Raw genomic sequence first — 15,776 nt, 5'->3', positions numbered from 1 at the left:
TAAAGAAACAAAAGCCACATTTAAAAAGATATAGAATAAAACTGAGAAATATTCTTTCCGAAATATTATCAGGTTTATTCCACTGAAGCCTGTAATAGCCTATCCCAAGCTGGTAGGTCACACACTCCAAGAACAAACTTGGAAAAAAAGATTGTAATCAGAAAATGGATGCTCATGCTAACTACTAAGACCCTAGACAATTCAACAGATTGCTCAAGATGCTGCCTTTCCAGTTTTTTCTCCCACTTTAATGTTCCTACTTGTAGTGAGCAGAAGGGATGCTTTATATCAACCTTCCTTCTACTCACTAGAACTCACTTACTCTTCTGAAACAATCTTGTCCCCTGAACATAGATAGCACCCCTTTCTTTTAGTGCTTCAAACAAAAACCACCTTCAATGTCTGCTCTGGAGAGACTTTTTTTTGCTTTTACTCTGTCAATGGACATTAAAGAACTAAGCAAACTCCACCACTCAAATGTACAGGAGCACTTGGAATCAATGTGTATGCTAAGTTTTTTTGGCATAGGCAATTTATTCTTTCATATCAAAGGAATAATAGTTGTCTACAGATCTGAACAAGATTACAATACAGCATGACCTATAATGATTTTCAGCTATTTTATAAATAATTTGGCTATATGAGCTCTACCATATTACAGTAAAGAAGTTCCTCCAAGAAGATTTCATGCTAGGCTCCTAAATTCATTAATAGTGTCTAAAAAAATAAGGCCTTACAATTAAAGCAATTCTATATTTTCAGAGTACCCAAAATAAGCAAAGTCTGTTTAATAGTTCAACTGATACAGCTGCAGTCTTTAGTGTAAGACCCAGGCCAGGAATACCATCACCCACTAGTTGGAAAGGTTAGAAGAGCAGATGGACAGCAAATTCTGAAGTGTGGATATGCATTTCCGTCAGCTTTACAGAATATATCGCAGTTTAGTCACTTGTGGTTTTTAAACCCTCACTTTGGACCACCAGCTTTTGTGAAGAGATCTCAACAGACCCTCCCCACTATAAAAGAGAGGGCACACCTGAACTCCAAAAAGAAAAAGCATATTCATTTTATCTTGACAACAGATAACTCTGTTTCAGAAATATTTAGCAAGGCACTCTTGTATAAGCTACCACTTATGTGACAATAATAAGCTCCAAAAGTAGCAAGTTAGTCTAGGAAAGAAGGAACACCTTACTTGAGCTGCACAGATGCTGTACTGTGTAAACATGGCCTCATACAGAGCCATTAGTCCACTCTGTCCAGCTGCTGCACAGGCTCGCGCCTCCAAGACTGGAATAGCCTAGAAAGACAAAGAACAGCTGTCAGGCAGTGACCTGAATAGGTAGTACCCAACACTCAAGGACAAGTAGGAGTGCCACCAGCCTCTCACCATATCTTTCAGCTGACTCTGGCCTGAATGAAGTGCTTGCCTCACGCTCTGAGAAAGCAAGATCTCATGACGCAACCGCTGCTTTCCAAAAGCTACAGCCCCACTGGTGACAATCATCATCTCTCGGCCCTGATTTTGCAGCATTGAGATCTGTAAGTAAAGGAAATAAAAAATAGGGCCTGGCATATGATCAGTGATAGCAAGACAGTCCTGGCTACTATAACATTTTGCTCACCAATTCCTGCTGACCACAAGCATTTTGATTTCTCTATGGACGCACAAAGCAAGGCAATCACCCGTGACGATATTTTTGCACACCTTCTTAGCCACTTGGGAGTTATGCCAAGGGCTGCATGCAATTTATCACTTCTCATAAACCTTCTTTTCACAATACCAGCTTTTGTTACAGAAAAATGCTTCAATCCATCCACTCCCAAAGCTACCATTACACAGTAACTTCAAATTCTAGAAGTGAAGAGACCAACTCGCAATAGTAACGCTTTCGATTACTTCCTCCTTACATGTATCTGGCGAGATTCCTTTCAAAGCCCCAGCTAAATGTCTTGCATGAATATATTATGTGAACTTTACTTCCCAGGAAGGACATGTCCAGTGCTCACCAAGACAACCCTTTCATTTTTGGAGAAGAAATACTTGAGTTGATCCCATCAGTTTTTCCTACAAATAATGAGGTTTCAGGCTTTTCTCTGGAGGAATTCTGCAAATGCTCAGGTGATCAAGAAGGGTTGATTCATTTTGCAGAGTTCACATACTTCAGTGCCACCTTCCCCCTAGAGACAACTAATGTCCCAGCCATGTCTTACTTATTGCACAAAAATCTCACTGTGCAAATCTCTCCCTCTATACTGGGTTTAGTCAAGATGGAGTTAACATTTTTTAATAGGGGTCTGTAGTATATTGTGTTTTAGATTTCAGTTCTAAAACAGTTTTGTTAACATTCCATTGTTTTGCCTATTGCTAAATAGTGCTTGCACAGCATCAAAGCCTTATCTTTCCCCTATGCTGAGCAGCACTTTTACAGCCATCAAGGCTCTCCTTGTTCCATTATGTCCCATCCCTGCAGGTAGGCTAGCAGCTGGGCACAAAGTTCAGAGAGGACACAGTTGAGACAGCTGACCTTAAACTGGCCCAAGGGACTTTTCACACCACATAACATCACACACAGTAATAGAGTTGCAAAATAGTAAAATGCAGGAGGTTGTCTTCCAAGGTGGCCACCACTCAAGAACTAGCAGGGCATTGGTCTGCTTGAGTAAGGTAGTGATTGCCATCACTGATTTCTTTTCCCCTGTCCTTGATTTATTAAACTATCTTTATTTCAACCCATGAGTTTTCTTACTTTTGCTCTACCCATTTTCTTCCCAATCCCACTGGTGGTGGGGCAGAGGTGAAGGGAGCAAGCAAGAATCTGTGTGGATGCTTGGCTGACAGTCACAATGAACCTACCACATCTTCAAAAAACAATTTACTGAGTTACATGGTTTATAGTACTGCAGCATAGGGGGTTGAAAAGGGAAAGGCTAACACATTGTTTTAAAGAGTATCAATATTTTATGATGTTTTACTACAATCTTCTGTAACTTCAGGTACTCAGTGATGGATGCTAACACAAATGTTCAGTCACAGAATTACCTGCTCTACAATGGAAGCCAGCCTCCCAAGGGCCAAGCCACACTCATCCCCTCGAGTGACAACAGCACTACCCAGCTTTACTACAATCCGTTTTGCATGCTTCAGCTCACTGCGGTGTGCAAATGATTTTCCATGTGCACGGCTGAGTGGCACAGTGATAAATGGAATGTTGCTCCAACAACGGATGCATTCATTCCTTAATCGTTGGTTATGGCAAGGGAGATCTGTGGATGAAGAAAGGGAAAAAAAAAAAAAACAGTTTTAAGTATTTCATTCAGACTTCTAACCTTTCACAATATACATTTCCCAGTAACTGGGAACAAGAAGCTAACTTTCAATTCACCAAAACAAAGTGAGAAACAGGAGTATCTGAGCAGCACTAACCATCTCTAAGGTATAGAAGGCAATATATCCCATGCATCAGAGAGCTCTGACTCTGGGAATCTAGAAGACCAAACTGAAAGACATTGTTTTTAAAACTAGTCCTTGAGATGTGAGCTATACAGGCTCTTTTACAATCTCCTTTGCCTCATTAGATACAGTTAAGAGAGTTTTCCTGCCTGAAGCATCACAAAAAGCCTGACTGTTAGAAAAGAAATACAGCTTTTACAACATCTCCAAGCCAGGTATTTTTGCACATTGCTCAGCCAGGGAGAATTGAAGGGGCACGACAGAAATACGAACTCAAAGTCACATGGTGGCGTTCAAGCCCTGGAACACGCCTCCTGAAGTTGTGTTTGTGCTCCAAGCCTGTCAATGTTCAGGAGACATTTGGACAATGCCCATAGTGTGCTTTAGCTTTGAATAGTCCTGAACCATCAGGCTGTGGGACTTGGTGACCACTCTAAGAGTCTTACAACAAACTATTCTGTTCTAGTCAATCCTAACCAATGAAGATGCAGAGGCTTCTTTCCAAATCAGTCAGCTGAATCCTATGCCATGGGCAGAGTTCAGTATTTGTAATTTTGGTGCTTTGTAATACACAATAGATTCATTTGTAAGTTCAAGTGACTGTTCTTGGTGTTACTGGAGAAAGACAGGAATGAATAGTGTGCTACATTAAAAAAAACCCTTTTAATTTAAAAATGCTTTAATTAAATACATCTTTCGCTCATTATACACACAGAAGAAGTTTAAGAAGTTTAAGACTAATTATAAGTGAAGGCTGCACTAACACATCACATATAAAAACAGAAAATGAAATTTAGAGAGGAGTTTCATTCACCCGTTTCCGTGAGGGAATACTTGCAAATCTAAATAATATCTACAATACGTAGGAAAGACTGGACAAAGGAGTACACTTTGACTGCTGTTTCCAGCATTACACTTTACTACTTAATACTATTTAGTATTTGCCCAACCAACACAGTATAACCAGAAAGGAGTTTATTTCCAGTTCTCTTGGCTTCAGGGTTTAGAAGGTTATAAGAAGGTAGATGCTGAGAAACAACCAGCATCTGAAAAGAAGCCATTTACTGTTTTAAAGAAAAGTAAGTGAAAAGACAACAGTTCTAGAACAAGCAGAGAATTCAATTCATCCCCACTAAAGTCCTAATCATTAATCTTGCTCTGTGGCTGCATAAATCTACCTTTTTTAGTTATTTTACATTGGACTGAGATGTGAAATCATCTCCCACATTACACATGCAAAATATCTCTGGAGATACAAGCCCATTAACTTGCTCCACATGCAATTAGGGAGGAACTGACAGAGCCATCCAGTCCAGGTTTTGGACAAGTAGGCTTAAAGTAGGATTCCAAGTAGGACAAGTAGGATTCCAGTCTTTATATCCCATACCTGTCAACAGTTTCACTTCGTTAATAAAGAAAGAGACACATATTAAACATACTTAAGTATTTGGCACTGCAGATCCTTCTATGTAGCAAGCACAAGGCTTGCTTCTCAAGAGTAAGGAGGCAGAATTTCAAAATACACAAGCATAACAGAACAGAAAAAAATATGTGGACAACAAACAGAAAATAGTAGAGAACAAAAAAAAAATCCCCATGATAAATGACCACTCCAGCTGTAGATCACAACTGATGAAGTGACAAGAGTTGCTTCACTGCAGGATACGGTCAATACTTGGAAAAAACCTCTCATAGTTAATACTGTGAAAATTATTGACTTCAGAAAATGTGGAATATTTAGAAATATTACAAATACTGAAATCAAAAGAGTTGCAGTTCATAAATAAAAAGTTTAGAATTTTCAAGATTTCAACATCTAATTCACATAGTTATTAATAAAAGAGAACTGTTAATATACAGCCCAGTGGAAAATTAATCTTGCATGCAAAGATTAACTCTCTTGATCTAATAGAGTTTATCTATCCTTGCCTTTTGTATTTCAGACCACTAATCAAGCAGACACTGAATGGTTCTCTTAAATTAGGTTTTCAGGGAAGAACTATTTACTGGGTACCTATGTATTCACACCCAGGTTTCCTGCATGCATCTTTCGACTTGAATTTAATCCAAGTAAATTTGAGTTTTGCTCTTTGCTTTACTCAAGACATCTGAAAATGCAGATGGGGGAGCAGACATAACCAGATCTTGTTTTCTGGGAATGTATGAGGTTGAAATAAAGAACTTCTGCAGCAGCAGTACTTTTACAACTAATTTTTTTTTTTCTTGAAATACATGTCAGAAGGAAAAATACACTAACTCAGACATCTAGCTGAATATTATAAAGAGAGAAAGTAACATTGAGAAAGTAGAGCTTTAGCTACAGTTCACTTCAGAGGCCATAAGTTTTGAATGATGTTAAGGAGATGATTTTCCTTTCAACAAAAAGGAAAGAGCATAGGCATGCTCAGACACATACAGACCAACATTTCAGAAACGTGTGCTTTTCTGTCATACATACATAAACGGGATATGGCTGCGATGGCATGGGGCGGAAACACAAAGCACCATCCAGGGGAACGGACAAGAGGGCTCAGAGCAGCGCGACACAACATTTTGAGATGCCTTCTGCAAATCAAGGATATCTGCAAGTTAAAACGAAGGGAGGAAGGGGGAAAACTGGTTAAATATCAATGACTTTCCATCTGTATTTCTGTCCTTGTCCATTCCCTCAGTCCAACTCTTTTCCTGTACCTTCTTAATACAATTTCCTCATGCCCATTCTCCATTTTGCAGAATTTGCACAATGATATAGAAGAACTGAAGCCCCTCCTCCCTACCTGCTGCCAGATCTTTAATAAAGGTAAAAAATAAAACGACTCCCTGAGAAGGAAAAACACTATTAGTGAATGTACCACAATGGATAAAAGTAACATTATTTTCATGAAGACTGGAAGAAAAAGAAAAAAGTAGAGAGGTTGTATCATACAAATTTCTCTGTACACCCCACAACAGAGCATCTACTCTACCTCTCATGAATCTCAGCCCTATTCAATATAGGAAATATGCTCATTCACTTTTCCCTGAGTACTGTCAAATTACAAGACCTTATCCATGATTACAAATAAGGACATCAATTTCAAAGCACTTGCCATTAGCTTCCCTTGACTGAACTTGTAAACACCCAGGATTCCTCTCACTACAGCAAGTACAAAATAAGGAATACACAATTAGCCATTTCCTATGACGGGTTTAGTTCAAGTAATGCATATAGTCTCATCAAGGAAACAAACGAGATTAAGAAGAATCCAGTTCTCCCAGACAGTATTTAAACAACAAAACCTCTCCTTCCCATTAACAAAACTTTGCTTCCTTTACTTGTTTTCAATCCATTTTCCAGCACCATTGAAATAAAGCAAACAAAACTGCACAAACTATGGTACAGAGAAAGCCCCAAAAAGAGGACAAGGAGACGTTACAGTAACTGCTGCTATTACAAATACCAGGACATTTACAGCACTGACAGTTCTGGCATACATGTATATGAACACTTAAAGGGGCCTTATTACCCTGCATCAGTGTATTATTATCCCTCATTATAATCCTTACCAAAATACACACCTCTATATTAGACAAGGCACCCACCAGCATATAAATGTTCCTCCTGTTTTGTCTAGTAAAGTTTACATTGCATGGCATTTTAACAATATTAATCTGCAGTGTCCCTCCAGTTCTGTATTTCATCTGAAATGGCAATACTGGCCACTGCCAGGATGAGGCAGACAAAGGACTCTGAGCAAATCACACAACTAAGCAAGTAGTCAAAGTTTTCTTCTCATAACAGGGTAAGCTTAAAGAAGCTGGGGAAGAGTACTAATTAGACATTCCCCCTTTGAACCCTTACCAGGAATCTCATGTGCCTGCCTCCAGGGTTGCATAATTCCCACTATTCATGTTTCAGCCTTCTGCCTTGAAGCTCGCCTCTACTGTCAGACACTGTCTTCTCAAGAGGGTCCTAGCTGGGTCTCAGAGAGATGCTCAAAATCCAGCAGTTCCTGACATGAGCTGGCAAACACCAGGTTCTTTATCCAGAACCCCTTCCACCACAAATATCCTGAGTAGAACTGCCCATTTCCCTTCAGCTCCCTTTCACAGACTATGCCCCTTAAGGGACAGAAACAGGCACTCTACCTGAAGTTTCACCTCCAGAAACTTCCTGTTACCTCTCCTGTCAGACCTTCAGCTCCTGCTGTAGTAATAAGCTCCACCTGGCACTTCGCTGCCACAGAATGTCACAGACCCACACTGGCCAGATCAAGCTGTGCCATCTCCTTGGCTGCTCCTACTGATCTGCTGAAGAACCACTTCACATTCTACCACAGGCTGCTTGCAACTAAGAGCAACCTTCTCCTTCTGGAAGACTGTCTCCTGTTTCCCTTTGCCGGAGACAACTTTGCTAGAAGCAGGCAGACAATGAAGAGTGAGAAGCGTCAGACAGTGTGCATCCTTTGAAGGAAAAAGATTAGAGAATAGCATGTTTCTGAAACCAGCTTGTGAGAAATGGCAAGGAGACCAAGTTAACAAGAAAACAGAGAGTTTAAAGCAGCAGCAGGTATCAGTATGTGAAATGGAAACGGATGCTGTCAGAAAGCAAAGACAGAGCACAATTTATGGTATAATGTAAAGTACAGGCTTTCTTTCAGGCTAATCAAACTCCTTTCTCTCCTCTCACCTAATCAGGGATTTAAAGTCCATTTCAATCCTTATTTTCCATTCTACTCACATTTCCACCACTTCCATAGCTGGAATGGTTCTGACATACAGTGACAAACAAATAAAAAAGGTGCATACCTTAAAATATTTTTTTAAAAAGTAAAACTTTCCTGCCTTACTTGGAGGAAGCAATTTTAAAAAAGCAAAATGCATTATTCAGGTATTCCTCCTAACATCAGCTTAATTTTTTTTTCATTACCAGGAAAACCTAATTCTTTCAAACTAGTCTCCAAACATGACCTTTAAAAATATTATTTTCCTATTATCGTTTTGAATAATGGAAGTTATCCTTGTATTATTGCTCATAGAAAGCAATACCATGACCTAGTTTTCATATATTTATTACCATAAAAACGGCTAATGTACTGTGCTACATTTAGATGCTGTTCCAGATCAGTGTAGAGAGACTTAGCTACCTTCCAAAGCAATCAACAATCTCAAATCCTAAATCTTCTACCTTGAAAAACGAGAGTGTTATTGCTTTTTCAGTCTATTGGCTGCAGAGCCATAGCATGCCCACAATTATTTGCAGTGAATTGATTAAATTAAACTAAATAAACTGTTTTCACAGTTTTAGATATAAAGGCAAATATCTGAGTATTAAGATATTCCACAAGTGAAAAAAATCTGGAAATCAAATTCCGATCGATAAAACTATTTTGCAAAACACTTAAGCACAGAAAAAGAGATAAACCAAATATCAAAGCAAATGCACACAATTTTTATGAAGTCTTTCCCACAACACAAACTTTAAGTCCTCTGTAACATTCAGAAGCTTTTACAAGTTAAACCGCTTCATTATTTTACCAACTGAAACTTTGCAAGGAGAAAAAAAAACTGATGTGCACCTCTTCGTGCAAACTTTAACCCTAGGAACATTCCCAGAGGGAAGTCAGCTCAGAAGAACTGACTAAAACAAGTGGTCTTTAGAGCAGACGGCATACAGGCTCACCCAGGGTCTGCAGACGGCAAACGCACAAAGAAGAGGCAATTCAAAGCAGCGAGTACCATGCGATTCCTTTCTCTCAAGAAGGCATCCCAGCGGTACAGCGCGGTCACGGCAGTACTGCACCTCGTCCTGGCCTCGGAGCCCTGCCGAGTGCCTCACAGGGCAGTACGTGCCGGCGCTCGGTGTCAGACCATTCTGCCGGAGCCAGCCTACAAATCGGCTCCGCGCCACGCGCGCGGGGCGCGCTCCCGCCGCCGCAGCCAATCCCCGCCCGGAGCGGCCTCGGCCGCAGCCAATCCGCGGCCGCGGCAGCCACGCTACGTCACCGACCACCGCCCCGCCCGCGCTCCTTCCCCCGGCGCCACCGGCAGATGATGTAATTCCACTCCACGTTGCAGCACAGAATCCTGGCCTTTGCAAGTTGCAGTATTAACAACTGTTTAGTCTGGCCCTCTACTAGTCCAGACAGCCCTACCCACAGCACATGCTGCTGAGCCATCTCCCACAGCGGCCTCCCTTAACCTGCATTCTCCCCGCTCACACGCTCGCAGTCTGGTGCAGACAGCAGAAAGGGATGCGCAGCCAATCTTCTGAGTGCCTTTACCTCCTTAGGCCGTTTACATCCTTTCTTTTCTCCATTGCAGCCCAAACCTCTTCAAAAGTGCAAGAGTGTTGGCTTTGCTCTCCACTTACCTCCTATATCCCATTTGAATTCACTTGTAAATTAAGAGAATCGGGGTAATTGAGAACCACACAATATCCTGAGCACCAAAAGACCCGCAGGGATCATCAAGTCCGGCTCCTGGCCCTGCATAGGACAGCCCAACCATCACACCACATGCCTGAGACTACTGTCCGAACTCGCCTTTAGCTGTGTCAGCCTTGGGGCCATGACCACTGCCCTGGTGAGCCTGTTCGGAGCCTGACCACCCTCTGGGGGAAGAACCTTTTCCTGGCGTCCTGTCTAATACCTCCTTGACATAACTCCAGTGGATTCCTCAGTTCCTGTCACTGAGGGAGGGGAGGGGAGAGGGAGACGGAGAGGAGCTCTGCCCCTTGGGAGGAAGCTGCAGAGTGCAATGTCTCCCCTCAGTCTCCTCCAGACAGAACAAGCCAAGCGCCCTCAACAGCTCCTTGTATGGCTTTCCCTGGAGATCCTTCACCATCTTTGCAGCCCTCTTTCAGATGCTCTCCAATACCTCTGTATCTTCCTTATCTTATGGCACCAGAACTGCACACAGTAGATGTGAACTGCACACATTAAGGAATTTGGAAAGCACCCTCATTTGAGTCCAACCACAAACCTAACACCATCAAGTCCACCAACCCCTGCCTACAGCGGCCTTGGATGCAGCCAATCTGCAACCACGGCAGCCCTAATCCAACCCTATGTGTCACATCTCCAGAGGCAGGGAGAGCACTGTCACCTGCCACGGGCACTGCTGGCTGTTTTAGATCCCTCCAGGGATGGTGACCCTAGCACTGCTGTGAGCAGTGAAAGGGTGCCAGTGCCTAACCACCCATTCTGTGAAGATATTTTTCTGAATATCCAGCCTAAACCTTCCTTGGTGCTTCTTGAGGCCATTTCCTCTCATCCTGTCACTGGCTCCTGCGGCACAGAGCCAGACTCCCACCAGGCAGCATCCTCCTGGCAGTGTTGTACAGAGCAAGGTTTCCCTCTGAGCCCCCTTTTCTTCAGGCAGAACCCCCTCAGCTACCTGAGCTGCTCCTCATGAGACTGCACATGAGTGCTGCACATCCTTCTCCAGCTCCATTCCCTTCTCCGAACACACTCTAGTCCCTCACTGTCCTTCTTACAATGAAGAGCCCCAAAACTGACTTCAGGATCCAACCACAAGATCCTCCCCATTCTTCTCCCTCCAAAAAACCCCAAACAAACAAAATAACCAAACCCCAAAAATAAGGTCATCACTATGTTAGAAGACTATCTGGAGATCTTTACTTAAAGTAGAACTTGGTTTAATCATCATAGTGCACCGCTCTCTACTCTTCCCCACTTCAATTATTAGCAACTGCAGAATAAAACCAATGACAACACCAGAATGCTAGTCACTCACAAAATAACAAAATGGTGATTAAAGGTATATCACAGCAGTTGATTTTTTTTTTCTTTTTAATTAAGACAAGCCTTTTTTTATAGTAAGTCAAGCCTTGCAGGAAGTGGGCTTTGCTGATCCTTGTGGGTCCCTTCCAGCTCTGAAGATTCTGTGATTCATTTTGAATAGCTAACAAGAAATGGAAATGCTCTCATTTTAAGCTCACCTGGCCAATTTTTAGCATGTACAACTTGTTTAAACTGTGCTCCCAAATAAAAAGCAGCAGGTTCCCCATAACCACTGCAGATACTGAGGAGCTGCTTTTCTTTTTCAGATACTCAAATAGACGTAAATTGGTAAGAGAAAATGTATACAAAATAAATCAGTACCTTCATTCGCCACATGAAACTAGCAGTTTTTATACAAGGATCCTTGTTAGGCAGGGAATCCTAGATTTCCTATATGGTCAGCTGTTACTTACCTCAGTGTACTACGCAAGTGAAGTGAGTAGTGTACTACTACTGAGAAGTGAGCAACATAAAACTGTTGTTTTAGACAGGTTAAGGTAGTGAAACTTCAGTAATCTTAAGAGAGTTCCATCTTCAAGAAAAAGCATGGAACTATCCTGATGGTAATAACCATATGTGTAGGCACACATGCTTCAGTCCACCTACCTGTATCTCACACATAATTGTAGGAAACACAAGTATATCTCTGTGCAAATATTTTATTCCCCAGCTAATTAAAGACAAAAAAACAAAAAAAAAAAAAAAAAAAAAAAAAAAAAAAAAAAAATCACTCAGAGTAGCTGCTTTAATCAAGCTTTCTGAGGAACATAATGACAGGTTAATTTAATCAAGCACGATTAAACCACTAATAAACCTCAAGATAGGATTCATTACCATCTTTCAAGCATTTCCTTCCTCCTAACATCTCAATCAAGTCTTGCTACTTTTTTCTACCACCTGTTTTGAGCACTGAGCAGCAAAACATCAGGTTCCACCAGCTGTTAAGATAATGATACAACTAGTATCCCAGTCATGTTCCAGTTTCCCTACATCCATCAAATGAAGGTTGTACAATTGCCAGACATCACTCAGGAAAGCAAAGAAAGTAAAACAAAACTCACAGGTAGAACAGCAGTCTGTCAGATGCCTAGGTAAAGTACAAGAAGGTAAAGGACAAGAAGGCAATCACAACTAGTTGAATACTGTCCTAGTTTCCAGCTTTGTGGAAACTGGGATTATTCACCTTCATACTACTGATGATTTTACAGACTTGCAGTGCACCTACCTCATTCCTCTATTGGTTACCATGCTTGAGTTGTTCCTGAACAACTCTAGTACCAGAGGTGCACTAGTTTTGACACCCCTTCTGATCAGAGCCGCAATTCCAGTCCCCAAGCAAGACAGCTTGATTGTAATAATATTCTGATCAGAGACTAACTGACCCAACCATCTGTACACGTGAATATTAGCAGCAGCAAGAGAGAAGCACAGCAATTCCTTAGACTACACTGCCACTAATACATCAGCATAGGATGCTCTTGCTTTCCTTGTATCAAGGCTATTTCATATATTTGTAATGATCTCCATTGCTCTTCCTCCACCTCCCTGATTAGCCCAAAGAGTGCAGCATACTAGCCAACGGAGCATCACAACTGCAGTAGAGAACAGAGTACTCAAAATTGGATGAAGAAAGGATTCATATACTGGCATAACATGGTCTTTTATTCTGCATTTCAGTCCTTAAGCAATAATTTCTACCATTTTATTTACTTTTTTTTACCTACTACATCTTGAACTGACATTTCAAAGTATCACACACAGTGACTCTCAGATGTTTTCTTCCCCAGATACTGTAGAAAAACATAAAAATATCATTGCTTTTGTATTCCTAGTAACACAACATGCAATAAGAACAGCTGAAGAATTACTGAAGCTAAGCCTGAAAGATGTTTACTTTGCTATTGAACACAATTTTTATGACAATTACGACAAAACAGTAGCTTAGAAGAGCAAGGAGATACAGCAAAAAAATAAATCAGTTAAGCAGTTTACACAATAAGAAATATTCACTGACACAAATATGGAACAAGTAATATAGTTTCTCAAGTGACTAAACATTAATACTTTACTACAGCTTATTTTAGCCCTTTGTAAATTTCTTCTCAGTATCCTCAAGAGCAAATCTGGGAAGAGGAGGAAGGTAAACACTCCAAGTATCCATCAACTTTAGGGTCTAGAGTCGGCACAGGTATAAGCATATGGAAAAATTTTACAAGCATATGGAAATACTTGAGTTATTTTTCATTTGAAAAAATAAAATTTTTGACTGCATAGTATAGAAACAGTTATCAAATAATTTGGTAAACCAAGTAAGCTTTGCTTAAGTCTCCATTATCTAGAGTTTGACTACCCTCTTCAGAAGGCTATCAGGTTGCTTAAAAAAACTCTAATCTGATCCTGTTCTGTCTACTGTGAAGAAACAGTATGTGAAGAACACAGGCTTATCACAAAGTCGGGTCAAAACCTAGCGAGTGACTGTTAGCTGTCATGTAAGTATCAGGAGGGTTTAAATATTTTCTTTGGGCATGGAGAAATCTTTTAAGTAGGCACAAGAGACCGGCAAGGAAAAAGAAACCTCAAGACGAGCAACAGCTCTGCTCTCACAGATCTCCAGGTGGACGAGGACCGTGCAGCTCTTACCAGTTCGTCTGCTGCTCGCAGAGGATCAAACTGCGATTGCCCACTGAGGTAAACTCCCCGCAGCAGTAACGCTCTGACACCGCCGAGAAGCGACTCCGAATCTATACAGCTCTGGAAAGTGTGCAGGGCCCGAGACACCGGCGTGCGGGTGCACCCCGTAAATTGTAAGGCTGGGCCCACTTCTCCCCTCCCTTCAGAGCCTTCAGCCTTCCATCACAAGAGCACAGCAGCCGCTCCCGGCTCTCCACGCGGAAGGGGAACCGGCAGCACCGACGGACAGCGGCACAAGGCAGCCCGGGACCGCCCCTCCGCGAAGGGACCGCCGCGCTGTCCACGCCAGCTCCGCCCGGCCGGGCCGAGCCGCAACCCCGCGCCCGCAGCACAGCCCACCTGTGCGGCTCCGGGCACGGGCGAGGCTGCTGTGGCCTGCTCGGCTCTGCGCTGCCCTGCCTGGCTCGGCGCGGCCCCGCTCACCTGCCCTGCCCGGCCCGGCCCGGCTCCACCCGGCGCGGCCCCGCTCACCTGCCCGGCCCGGCTCGGAGCTGTCCTGCCCGGCCCGGCCCGGCTCCACCCGGCGCGGCCCCGCTCACCTGCCCGGCCCGGGTCGGCTCGGAGCTGCCCTGGCCGGCCCGGCTCCACCCGGCGCGGCCCCGCTCACCTGCCCGGCCCGGGTCGGCTCGGAGCTGCCCTGGCCGGCCCGGCTCCACCCGGCGCGGCCCCGCTCACCTGCCCGGCCCGGGTCGGCTCGGAGCTGCCCTGGCCGGCCCGGCTCCACCCGGCGCGGCCCCGCTCACCTGCCCGGCTCCCGCTCTCGCTGCCTCAGTCACCGCCGCATCACGTCACTTCCGGCCCCGCCCCGCCCTCTACAATTGCTCTTGCTTTGAAATCTACAAAGACGTATTTCAAAGAACCCAGCGTTATGTTTGGTACGGACTTTAAAAATTATCTATTAAAGATCGTCTTCACTCGGAGAGTGTAAAAATAGACCTACTGCCTAAGAATGGGAGATGTTGGAAAAATGGCTCCAGCTAGAATGCTGGCAGCAGACGAATTAGAGTTTTGTCTCTGCCCTTTGACATGGAGTACAAACACTCCATTCCTGTACATCTGACATATGAGTGCGCCTCGTGTGTAACACTTGCCATAACGTTGCCCGATAGCAAACTGCAACACGGACTATTTCAGATGACGCAGGGGGGGAAACTCGACAAAGCAGACACAAAAATGCACTGTCCTAAGAAACTGCAGATTCTAAAGCCACAAGCACTGCTGTCACACGTCTAGAATTAGAATATGCCTTAATTCAGGCTGGACAAGGTTACTGACAAGGCTCTTTCCAGCTCTATTTCTTGCTATGACAAAATGTGAATGGAGCCAAATATGACCTAGAAAATAGGACATGTTGGAGGTTATATGGCAGATGATTACAATATAAGGTGATACATTCTTACAGAACTTCACATCTGCAGCCCAAAGAGTAAATAGTATCTCTGTGGTTATACCTAAGTGAATTACCTCAATAACATAGAAAACAAGGATGCCAGATCCTTTTCATTCAAGCCCTATCCCAAAACATTTAGCGTTGACATGTGACATTTGGGAAGTTTCTCCAGCTAACCCTTTGTAATTCAGTTACTGTCACCTCTAAATTAACTTCCTGGATTCCACAAATTAGGGAAATGAGAAGATATGGGATACACTACAGACATATTCTGAGAAAAGCTTTTCAAACATATTACAGACAGAGCTGAGGAGCCACATCTATCTAAAAATCAGAGGCTGCTGCTGAACTGTGTAACAGCACAGTCCTCTGTAGTACTGGAATGCACAAGGTTCTGAATGTTCTCACCAGCTTGGTTGGGCTGCCACAGAACACCAATCAATGGAAGCTGCAGACA

General features: G+C 42.9%; 1 protein-coding gene across 12 annotated transcripts in view; it reads right to left on the bottom strand.

Moving 5' to 3' along the window:
- The window catches only part of ALDH18A1 (aldehyde dehydrogenase 18 family member A1), a 31,499-nt gene extending 16,748 nt beyond the window's left edge, over window positions 1–14,751 (bottom strand). For 2 of the 12 annotated variants that reach the window (XM_056494254.1, XM_056494259.1), the window contains exons 1-5: window positions 14,673–14,751; window positions 5,913–6,036; window positions 3,044–3,267; window positions 1,391–1,540; window positions 1,196–1,300 (exon numbers count right to left, since the gene is read on the bottom strand). In XM_056494254.1, coding sequence (XP_056350229.1) covers window positions 1,196–1,300; window positions 1,391–1,540; window positions 3,044–3,267; window positions 5,913–6,006 — 573 coding nt within the window. In that variant the 5' untranslated portion in view covers window positions 6,007–6,036; window positions 14,673–14,751. Of the gene's footprint in view, window positions 1–1,195; window positions 1,301–1,390; window positions 1,541–3,043; window positions 3,268–5,912; window positions 6,037–9,116; window positions 9,386–14,604 lie in introns of those variants that run through there. The other 10 variants (XM_056494257.1, XM_056494261.1, XM_056494252.1 and 7 more) reach the window with 7 other exon arrangements.
- Between the last annotated feature and the right edge of the window lie 1,025 nt (window positions 14,752–15,776).

The sequence above is a fragment of the Oenanthe melanoleuca genome, chromosome 6, assembly GCF_029582105.1.
Source record: "Oenanthe melanoleuca isolate GR-GAL-2019-014 chromosome 6, OMel1.0, whole genome shotgun sequence".
Taxonomy (NCBI): domain Eukaryota; kingdom Metazoa; phylum Chordata; class Aves; order Passeriformes; family Muscicapidae; genus Oenanthe; species Oenanthe melanoleuca.
The sequence above is the reverse complement of the archived record's forward strand: the minus strand, read 5'-3'. Positions and strand labels throughout refer to the sequence as shown.